Consider the following 12,549-nt stretch of genomic DNA (forward strand, 5'->3'; position numbering starts at 1 on the left):
GTAAATTTTAACTACCCCATATTTGTGAAATGATTGAAAATTTTGTTAAAAAGGGAGACCCTAACCCTGTTAACCACTCCATAAGCTCTTGATTGTTATCAAAACAGAAATTTACTCATATTTTAACTATTTTTTATTTAATGTTCACTATTTCAACTATTTGACAATGATCTAAAAAACTTACCTAATTAAATCATTTTCAATTTGATATAAATAAATAATCAAGCGCTAGATAATTCAAAATGGGCGGAGTTAATTTATTAAAAGTACATTATGATTGTTTGTAAACATGGACGATACCATAGGAGTACCTATCTCCCGTTTTACCGCACTAAACCCTGCGGGAAACCGCGGATTAACTCTGAGGTGGCGGTGTTTAGATCATCACCAACAGAGACAACCTGATTCCTCTCTGCCAAGTAAGATTGGAACCACCTGAACGCATCACCACAGTTGAGAGTCTTTCCTACAGGATTTGATGATCCACAGTGTCAAACGCAGCACTAACATCAAGAAGTGCAAGCAGTGCAATGTCTCAAGCGTCAACCGCGTCACAGACATCCGAAACCACTTTCAGTATCGCCGTCTCGGTTGAATGTGCTCGGTGAAAGCCTGATTGAACCTTCGGAAGCAATGAGTTGCTGTTCAAGTAGGCGAGGAGCTGACGATCGATTATCCGTCTGATGATTTTGGAAATGAAAGTGAGGTTTGAAATAGGCCTGTAGTTGGCCACAACATTACTTGCCAAACCTGGTATTTTCAACAGCGGTTTCACCAGAGCAATTTTTTGGGACCTGGGTAGTATTGCAGTTTCTAGACTTTTATTAACCATGTTCTGCAAAAACGGCAAAAGTGTTTCAACAAACTCCTTTATGAGTCCAGTCGGGATCGGATCAAGGCCGCAAGACTTACTGGAAGAAAAGAGAATTAATTTTTTTTAGATCCTCTTGTGAAATGCTCTCAACTTGATGAAAAGCGCTATCAGTCGATCACTTATTATTATTATGATGATGATTATTATTATAAATACTTTTGAAATATCTCCAGTTGGTTTCTATAATAACTTTAATCTTTCATTATTTAAAATTATGTGGCCGGTTTCTTTTAACGATGAGTTGATAGAGACTGTTATAAGGTTATCATACTGTCATAATATGGCGACAGAAACAATTTATGATATAAATTTGAATATATTTCATCGATCTGTACTTTTATTTCGAATTGAGTATAGTGGCTTTATATTGACATTTCATTATTTTACAATTTCATAGTTATAATTGTTTATTACCCTGGCTTTGAATAAGAGTTCTCATTATTATTATTATTATAGTTTTTTTATTATTATTATCATTATTATTATAATTATTATTTTTTATTGCGCTGATCGGTGAACAGGAGAGCCGAATTTTATCAGCTTACTGTTTTTAAGCATTTATACTAGTTTTATCGAAGTTTCAATATTTAAATTTGGTTTAATTAATTTCGCAAAATTATAGTGAACATGGCTGCCGGTTTATTTTTAAATTTTATTAAAAATTTTATTTTATATAATTTATTGGGTTTATTTGTACTGTCCTAGTTATGGCATTAAACTGACCCTCACTGCCTTGTGAGTGATGTTGGATCATCAAAGGCTAGGCCACCGCTTATAACTGTGGTTGCGTAAGGAAGGGCGTCCTGCGTAAAAATTAGCCAAATAAATTACTTATGATGACAGAAGTGACAATGGCCCTCAGTATCCGGCAGAATGGCGTCGAGGGGTATTTCGGTTTCATCATAGGTAGCCAAACGGCAATCCCGATCTCGGGGAAAATGTCGTCTAAACGTGTGTTGTTGTTGTTGATGTATTTGTAATTTTAAATACAATAAATTTAGTAAGTGCAAACAGTTGGTCCTTATTGTTTTAAAATATTTGTATCTCTTAATAGACACTCCTGGAGGTGTACCTACTAAAGCAACTAACATAATAAGCTCTAATGCAAACAACTCTGCAAACATTAAAATTTTGCCGAATTTAATAAATATCGATAATAACTTCACAAATAATTTTAATAATATTTTGATTTGTTGTTGTGGCAAACCTTGCAAGGACAAAAATGGATTATTTACGCATCAAAGATCATGCAAAATGTGCAGGTTTCTCAAAACCAAAATTTCTGACGTTGAAAAACGAACAGCCCCTCCAGATCCGGACCGGTCAAGTTTTGAGCACAAGCCGACCCAAACGGCTACCTCTGAGCCACTTCAGGGTGTCAAACTGCCAACGTCTTCTACGAAATGGACTGAAGCAAACGCATATTTTTAAATAGAATTGGAATGCCTCTACAACATGAACGTCGACAACTTTGCCATTCACTTTCAACAAATAATCTATTCATATTTCGCAAAAAACTATGGGTATACGAAAACGCAAACAACAAAAAATTTGGGTATAAAATGCTTGATTAAGAAGTTGAAAAAAGAACTAAAACAGTTAAAAGCTAATAATTGCAATTTAACTAATCAAATATCCAATCTTAGTAAATTTATTAAAAAAAGAATAAAATTACAAAAAGCTAAATCAATCAACAAAAACGCCCCAACTACAACTCAATTCAACAATAAATTTTGGAAAGCGCGCAAATCGGCATTTTCACCATCGCAAAATACTCCTCCTCGGTTCAATGTGGTCGACGGCGGCAATTTCTTTCGCGATGAGTTGATGTCTGATGATCGAACTTCATTCGAATTGCCAGATTGGATTCCATCTCTACCAACACCGTCATATGCGGGAGACATTGATCAGCCATCCTACAAGGAAGTTGCATCAATTGTTCGAAAATGTAAGGCCAAAGCAACGCCCTGTCCTCTGGATCAAGTTTCAACAATTGCTCTGAAAAGGTGCCTAATACTCCGTACATACTTCCATAAATTAATAACCAGTTGTTGGAAAACCGCAACAATCCCAAGGGAATGGTAAAATGGTTTAACAATCTTAATTTACTAAAAAAGAGATCCAAAAACTCCGGCTAACTTTCGCCCTATAACGTTACAGCCAGAACTATACAAAATTTTTTCAATTTTACTAAAAAAAACAGACTGTACTATTTCCTGCACAAAAACAAATTCATTAATACAAACGCGCAAAAAATATTCTATCCAACAATCGATGGTCTGGCGGAACACCCAGATGTTGATTCACTTGATGAAAGATGCAAAGAGACATCAACGCACAATAATCGTCGCGCTACTGGATCTCCGAATCGCGTTCGGTGAGTTATCTCATCAACTCAATTCTGCTTCACCATTATGTACCGCAACTATTTAGAAATTTAACATCATCAATATATTCCAACTATGCTATATCGGTATCGATCGTTGGACATTGCTACCGGTAAGAAAAGGGGTGTTTCAGGGGGATCCATGCTTGCCGCGGCTGTTTAATCTATGTTTTAACCCTATAATGAAAATTTTAGAAAATGAGGAATTTAAACAATGCGGTTATCTTTGGCGTCCAACCTCTGATGTGAAAGGTAGAGCATGGTTTCAATTCGCCTCGACACGGCAATTATTGCAAATAGTTCGGAGAGTGCACAGAAATTGATCAATCTGAATCTTGTCTGGTGCAAATGGTCGGGCATGCAGATGAGGTCAGATAAGTGATGTGTATTTGGAAAGAGGGAAAAAGATGGTTCATACGATCAATTCCTACCAAGGTTGACAATAGACAACATACCCATTCTAACAGGGTTGGGAATTCAAATACCTGGGGAAGAACTAAAGGACACAAAAGCTAAAGAAGAGGTGATTTCTAAATTAACACGTCTCTTGAGATCTACGACCGAACTGGATGTTTCTACGCAAATGAAGCTACAAATTTTGAGAAGATTCATTCTCTCACAATTGAAATTCGAGCTGCGAATCTACAGTTTTTCCCTGACGTGGATCGCTAACAATTTGGATAACCTTGTTGTGGAAGCAGCAAGAAATTGGTTGTCAATACTCGTGAGAAGCTGTGTATCTGAGATGCTGAATCTACCATTAAAGAGTGGTGGTCACAACATTATTCCACTAAGGGAAAAATTTCAATAGCGTTGAGAATGAAATTAAAGCTGCGCGAATACTTCAAGACAAGTTCAAATGCTGAGATTCGCGGTCTATGGCGTGAAACATCGGTGGATCGACAATTGCTTTCTGTCGCAAACTCAACTTTTCAGACACTAAAAAAGTTGGAAAAGACCGAATAGCGGACGGCCTAAACCGCGTCCTCTTGCTTCAAAGTCAGAGCTCCTTGATCAAGTCGGTAACTGAGGTAATAATACCATTGCGAATAAAACACTGGTCAAAGAAATTAGATTCAATAACAGACACCCTATACAAATTCGAAAGAAAATATTTGATTCAGCAACTGCCGATCAACGCAAATCTTTTCTGATGGAGAAGACCGTTGACCCGCTGTGTCTTCTCTGTGGCGCTAAACAGACGAACAAGCATGTGGTGTCCAACAATTGCTTTGAAACGTTATACTGAACGCCATGACTAAACATTGTCCGAGAGATCGTTAATAGTTTGCTGTCGTGCCGCACTACGGATTGTCTGATATTCGCAGATATCGATAAGGAGGGAGTCGGAGTCATGCCAATGTCGCAACTGTTTGTCAATCTTCGTCCAGACATCACCATTCTACAAAACAGAAAAATTGTGATCGTGGAGTTGACGGTATGTCACGAGACAAATTTAATCCAATCAAGAAACTTCAAACAATCGAAGTACAGAAACAATTTAAACTCAAGTATTATCCCCGATTTCAAAAACTGTTTGATTAATTTAAATACGTTTGAAATTACTCCAATTGGCTTCTTTAAGACTTTCAATTCATAATTAATTAAAATTTGATGGCCTATTTCATTTATTTACAAATTAATTGATTCTGCTATTAAATCGACATACGCTATCTATTGCGACAAAAAATTGTATAACCGTTTAAATATGTCATCTAACTAAACTTATCATAGATAATGAGTAATAGGGTTTTTATTGTGCATTTAATTATTTGACAATGTCCATATTTTATATTTTATGTCACTGATTTTCTGTAATAAAAGAGTTTTTATTATTATTATTGCTGTTGTTGTTGATGGTGTTGTTGTTATCATTATTGTTAGATTGCTGGGTGATTCAATTAACGTTATTGCTGTTCATTCTTCGAGTTGGAAGTGTTGTCGAGATACGTTGTTGGAAGTTGATGGAAGGTTTTTCAGATTCGATGAAAATGGGTTCTGCGATTCTTAGGTTGTAGTGTTGTTGATTGTTGTATAAAATTTGTGTGTTGTTATCTAGAAGGTTCCTAATTACTGGGGTGTTGTGGAAAATTCCAAGATGGTTTTTATTGCACCGTCTCTTTTGTGCGTAGTAAGTCTACGCGATAGTGTTGTAGTAGTCATCCTTATATAGATAGTTTGAAGATGCGCACAGTCGTCAAGAGGACAAGAAAATTTATATTAAGATGACTACGTTTCAAAAGGGAAGTGTTGTGAGTAGGCGATTATTCAAAATTAATACACAATATCAACTAAAAATTCAAAACTTCCGTCTATACTAAAACAAGTAATAAAGATTTTGTTTGAAGGGACGGAGTGAATGCAGCAAAGCCTACCAAACAAGCACGGTCTCATCGTTTGTTAATCGAGCTTTCACATATTCTACAGATCCAGAGGATGTTTTATCTGGGCAGAATGCAGCACAGATGTTTGAAGATTGGAACACCAAACTCGCCTATCATGAATTCAAAGTCAACATCAGCAAAACCAAAGCAATGAACACTGCTGAACCCATCCAATCCACAGCGACTGGACGATGGCCCTGTTCAGTTTGTAATGCTGTTGTAGGCAACAATTCAATCAAGTGTCAGCAGTGTAACCAGTGGTTTCACAAACGTTGTTCAAAAATAATTGGTACTTTATCTAAATGTCCAATTTTGTTTGTCCTGCTTGCATCAATCCACAACAACAAGTACGAAATAGCAATGTTTTTGAGGACATTAAGGTAGAGAAAGTCACATCGTTTCAATATCTTGGGAATGTTCTGGATTGTACTGGAACATCCGAAGCTGCCGTTCCAGCACGCGTACGTGCAGCCTGGAATAAATGGCATCTCCTTGCCTCTATATTGATGCGGCGTGACATCCCACTGTCACTACGATCAAGACTTTATACGTCCAGTGTTGTTATATGGTGCAGAAACATGGCCAATGACAACCAAACTGGAACAACAACTTCAACGAACCGACTTGAAAATGCTCCGATGGATGCAACGAATTAGTCTGAAGGACCACATCAAATCTACCGAAATCCTGCGTCGCGCTGGTTTAGATGATATAAAGGACGAATGCCGGCAACACCGTCTGCGGTGGTTTGGTCATGTCAAACGAAGTGGAAACAGTGCCATAACTTCTCTTGCAGATGTTGAAGTACCTCATTCTCATTGATTGATTGAAAAAAACAAATGTTTTCAACAGATTGGCCAATGAAGATTTACTAAATCTCAAAGAACATATTTAATGGATTAAATAATCATTATTTTTGTTTACTTATTGCAAAAACATTTACGTTCATTTCAATTTGCTAAAACCACAAATCAAATAAAGATCCGTTCTATATTTCATAAATTAATGCATTTCAAGATACATTAAAATCATTTATCATTCTCATTGATTGATTGAAAAAACAAATGTTTTCAACAGATTGGCCAATGAAGATTTACTAAATCTCAAAGAACATATTTAATGGATTAAATAATCATTATTTTTGTTTACTTATTGCAAAAACATTTACGTTCATTTCAATTTGCTAAAACCACAAATCAAATAAAGATCCGTTCTATATTTCATAAATTAATGCATTTCAAGAGACATTAAAATCATTTATCAAAATTATATCAATGAAAAGATTTATCAACCATTTGTAAATTTTTAATTGTTTGATATACTTAGAAATTATATTTGTTTCATATTTTATATTCAGCACTGTTTTTTTTCAGAAATTCACGTAGAGAGAAATAACTTTACCCTAAAAATTAAAGGGGACGGCGATAATTATATTATTAAAATATGCAAAACATGTTTTAAAATATTAATTTCCAACGTGGATGGAGCAAAAATTCAAATGTTAAACTATTAAATGCTTAAATCAAAATTGTGCCAATCCTCTATGGTAAACAATTAAATTGCGATAATCATCTGTAATATATTCAATGCAATTAGAACAGTTTCCATAAATCTTTGTAGGAGGTGGTGGGTAATTTTCAGAGGCATATTGATTTATTATGAACTCATTAAAACTTTGCTCTTCTTTCAAGCTAATGATAAATGTCCAAATTGTAGGTTGATTAGCACTAATCAGTTGGCCATGTTGTCGATGCTATCCTTCAACAAAGTTATTAGTTTTATAAATCCCATTTGCAACTGCAGAATAACAATTCCATAACTGAATTGAAAATCTTTGGGTACGACGAACACCATTAAATGAAAGTCTGTCAATATAGTTTTCCTCAAAATAATCCAAAAACTCTTGAATTATATGCAATTCCTGTATAAAAAATTCGCTTCCTGTTAACATTTCATAGGCAGTTACCACATTATCCACATATACGTATGATAATGCAAGAAATAGACGTATATTCAGAGCATACTCAGAATCTGATTAAGGGCCGGAACTAGCGTATTTGCCAGGGGGGCAAAACTCAGTGTGCCGCCCCCTACCACGTTGTTATTATGCTACTACCGTAAGCTGCCGTTTAAATGCAGTTTTTTAAATTACATACAACATGTTTCTTATTTAAATGTTTTCTTTTAATATCAATATACATGTTAACATATAGAAAAAAAACAAACAATTAGTAGTTACACGACATTGAAAAGTAATATTGCAGCGTCCACGTATCAAGTAATTGTTTTGTATATTACATTAAAAACAAATTCTTCTAACTTTTTTAGCTGCAAATGTATTGATTACATTATCAAAATTGACAAGGGATGCTCGTTTGTGTTCGATTGAAATTATGCTTAGATTGGAAAGTCTCCTTCCCCAATGTACTTCTCATGTAGTTTATGATGATTTTGAGTTTGCTGAACCTTCGTTCTCTAGATGACACTGACAGGCAATGTGAGAAACATTCTCAATGCAGTAGTAACGTTAGGGTAGCCTTCTTCTAATTTATATTTATAAATGAGTTAAAATTTCTTTTGATGTGGCTTTTTTCAAACTTTTGTCAACTGTCAAAACATGATGCTTAAAACTTTTTATTTCAAGGTTGAATTCTTCAATGTTGAGATCAGCTGAGTATATATTTGCCAATTTTTCTGCTTTAATTTTTAGATCTGCTATCTGCATTTTTTCAATTTTACCACCACTCAAAAATCCAAACATGCCGTTTACATTATTCAAAACTAAGTTCTGTAATCATCCGGTAAATAATAGCCACTTGGTACACATTTTCAACACTTGCAGTTGCAAGAGCTTCACTGTTACACAATTCATCAGGCATTTTTTTTCTTTCTTGGTCCCTTTTCTGAAAATTCAGATGTTAGATTATTCATTTTTGCTAACAATCTACCATCAGCAATGGCCTCAGGTGGTGCAAACTGTCTGCAAGACTTCATGAGTGTTAAAAGACCTTTGATGTTTCGGGCAGCCAAATCTACCGTTAAATCTCTTTTTTGTAAAAATTCGTTTATGTGGTTAATCTTTTCAATATTTTTCAAATGAGAGCCTACCTCACTCACAGGTTGAGAGATCATGACTTCTAGGATCGTTTAGAGCCTGATCTGCCCACAGCTCCATGTAGCAAACTTTTTTCAGAGTGAGTAACGTATTTTTTTAAAGCAAAAAATAAAAAAGCATTACCCACTCAAAAAACTTTTATTGATGCAATTTACTGACGCCTGAACATTAAACCTATTTGTGATCAGGTCTAGTACTTTTAAGGTGGTTACGAAAAAATAAGCAATAAAAAACTATAGCCATTTAGTCTAGCGTTAAAATAGAAAAGAAATTAAGTTCTAGTTGTCAATTGCACAATTAAAATATTAAGTTACGAAAAATAAGAAAGAAATATTTGTTAAATGTTATACCAAAGTTTCGTTAATTCATAGAAAGAATAAGCCGATAACCAAAAACAAAAAACTTGACGCCAAAACGATGAAAAATCCAGAAAAAGAACGACTGTTAAAAGAAGAAATCAGGAGTATCACATCGAAATTTTCCAGCTTACCGAATTAATGAAATTGGTTTCGATATATCCATCACTAATGTCTCTTACATCGGCAAAATCGATTGTGCATCACTCAAAAATTAGAAATTAAAAAAGTAAAATTAGAAATTGCTTCGAAAAGCAGCATGCGTCAATCAAGTCTGAGAGATTTGTCAACAAGAGCCCAAGATTGCAATTTTCCTTTGTGCCAGATTAACATTTTAGCGGAACCGATTTACACAAAATTCAATAATTTCAAAATAATTTCGTTGACAAAAAATTATTTTATTTAAACATTATAATAAAAAAAATTAAAAATCCATTACAGTTTAATAAATTGAAGAGATTATTTATTAGCGGCGACTGCTTTTCTGACCATGACTCGATCGACTGTCTGAGCTGCAAATAATTATAAAATTTCGTGTCATGAGCTGTTAACAATATAACAAATTAATATTTGTAGATGAACATATCGTATAACGACCGATAAACAGTTCTAAGCAAAATTTGGCTTATGTCTTTTGCAAAGCCTAATATTACAAAACCAGTTTTTGAGAACTTTCAAAGAGAAAAAATCCATTTATTTAATTCTAACGAAATCTGTAACAACGTTTCAAATTAATATTAAAAATAGCTTAATTTTATTATATTAAGTTAAAAAAATCGAATAACTTACTCTTTTTTAAAAGCACAAGCCGTTAGCAGAAGCTGTCGTTGAAAAGACAACAGCTTGTGCTAACGGTATGCAGTCGTCGGCCAAATTCCTTATTCGGAGCAATTTTTAAATGATTCTATCCAATATAATCAAATTCACGAATCGGTCCATTTTTTTCATACTATTCCATCTATTGATTATCATGTATTACAGGCGTTAAACTCTGAGAAGCAGAGTCGCCCAGTATTTGTTCTAGGTTTCGCTGACGAAAACCATGGGTTGGCTTTGTCGCATGATCACGCACATTTAACAGTCTTTTCCATTTTTTACTATTCCAGGCCAGTTTTAGTTTCAGACACAGTGCCCTAATGTCCTTTGACAACACTTACCTACACTATTGTTAATCTTAACCGCTGACCTGATTTTTTTAAACATACACATCACTGTGTCAACCAGTCATTCATTTACTCTGCCTTTTCTAAGTATCCTACCCACCTAACCACTTCTCTCAGTACCTCAGATCTACAAAAGCATAATAAAGAGTTTCTTCATGGCTCTAAGTTTTTCTTGAATTGGTCTATCATTGAAATTGCATAAACAGTACTCTTCCCTGGAGAAACAGAATTTCGTCAATACTAATCTGGTCCCTAATTCTTCGCTCCAAAATTTTTTCCATCACCTTCATAGTATGTTCCAATAACGATTTCTATAAGATCCAGTTTAAAGAAATTACATTTAACAACCCCTCTCTAGTTGATACTTTTACCAACATGCACCTATTGCTGCTCCATACTATTTTCACCACCATATTTATCCAAGGTTTACTTATCAGTATTACCACTCCTGCTTCAGAATTATCATTTCCTGACCAAAATAATTTATACTTTTTTTTATGATGAAAATATTAAAAGATGGATATTAGTAATTTTTTCCTAAGAAAAAGAGCTAAAAAATAAATCAACTTTTTGCAATCCATATCATTTTAGTGTTAAGCAGAAAGAAAACCGTTGTTAGCCAAGCTCGGAGTTTATGCGGTCTGATCTTACAAAAATAATAAAATCGGATAAGCATGAATTCCAGGTGGTGAATCTGTTATGCAATATCCGGAATCGTCAAGCGATTTACTCAGTTCGATTATACCAATTAGCCCAACATAAGTGAAATATTTAAATAATACTAATAAACGCCAAGTGAAAATTTACCTTTGAATTTTTTGCTTTCCCGATTGTTAGCGACAGCGGTTAAAACCTAAGACTCATTATTCCTCATTCATTTTATAGTTTTCATTACCATTTCAATCCAACATACAATAACCAATTAATTGACATTTACATATTATACTGTATACGTAAATGAATAAATAAATTAACAAATTTAATGATAAAATATCTAAAAATTATTTAAACATGCAATATCATTCCAAATGATTACACAAAGCCAACAACAATAACCTCAACCCAACATTAATTTAAATGTTAGTGCAAACATCACAAGAACCTTCTAAGACTCTTTGAATGTGAATCAGATCTAGAATGTCTCTTGCGCGATCTTGACCTAGACCTAAAAAATTACATCATGTAAGATCATTTAGTTTAACATTGTATGTTTAGAAACATTTTTGTGAAACAAATTAAAATTTTGCCTTCGTTTAAAGTTTAAATGTTGTTAAGTTTGAGTTAGGTTAAAATACAATTATATTAAAAATAAAGTTGTCATTGAATCATAAGTTTCGTAAATATCAAAAATATGCTGTTTTTGGAAACTGTGACAATATAAAAATGACCAATTTTAATCAATTTCAATCAATCAATTGATCAGCAATCAATCGATCAATCAATCAATCAAAGGATCAACAATCAATCAACCAGCCAATTAACCAAATAGCTAACAGTACACGCGTATACAGTGTAAAAACATAGGTAACAGTGTGAGCTATAAAGCGTCATTTCAAGAGTTTAACAACGCCATATACCATTTTTCAAAACGCGGCATTGCATTTAAATGTGCCAAAATCGCATTATATGTTAAGAATTGTGAACCTAACTATCTATCATGTATCTATCTAACTATCATGTATTGAAACTGCAAAAAATATTATAATTGCTAAAGAGAAAAGAAATATTGATGCGATTTGTTGGCGATTTGTTGGCGATTAAAACAGTTAACACTGGATAAACAGGGACCGTCCTTGCGTCCGTCCTATTAATCACACCATGAACACATTCCTACCAGGCATAAACCTACATTGCATTTCATTAACTGTCACCATATTTCTCAACCTTCTCTCAAGCACCCTCTCCACTACCTTCATTCCGTGCTCTAACAATTTTACACCCCTATATGACCCACAATCTCTCACATCTCTTTTGCCCTTATATAACGGCACCAACACACTGTGTCGCCATTCCTCAGGTATACCTTCATCATCAAACATACTGTTAGCAATTCTCATCATAACTTCAATTGAGTGGATTGACGGGTTTGGTATTGTTATAAATTAGTTTTCTTAAAATGTTTTCATCTGTTTTATATGAAGTGGACATGATGTTGCGGTAATATAGAATAATATCTTTATCATTTATCTAATGTTAACAACAACAACATCATAGTCAATAAAAACAACAACAATAACAACAACAACAATAACAACAACAACATCAACAATA

The 12,549-nt window shown here is 34.1% G+C and overlaps 1 protein-coding gene across 1 annotated transcript; it reads right to left on the reverse strand.

Moving 5' to 3' along the window:
- Positions 1-1,688: 1,688 nt before the first annotated feature.
- HELRODRAFT_175898 (hypothetical protein) lies at positions 1,689-2,778 on the reverse strand (the record flags this gene model as incomplete). The annotated part of the gene is made up of 3 exons (XM_009023264.1): positions 1,689-1,819; positions 2,233-2,370; positions 2,637-2,778. 3 exons carry the CDS (start codon positions 2,776-2,778, stop codon positions 1,689-1,691), a joined length of 411 nt encoding a protein of 136 aa, XP_009021512.1.
- Between the last annotated feature and the right edge of the window lie 9,771 nt (positions 2,779-12,549).

The sequence above is a fragment of the Helobdella robusta genome (genome assembly GCF_000326865.2).
Source record: "Helobdella robusta unplaced genomic scaffold HELROscaffold_35, whole genome shotgun sequence".
Classification (NCBI taxonomy): domain Eukaryota; kingdom Metazoa; phylum Annelida; class Clitellata; order Rhynchobdellida; family Glossiphoniidae; genus Helobdella; species Helobdella robusta.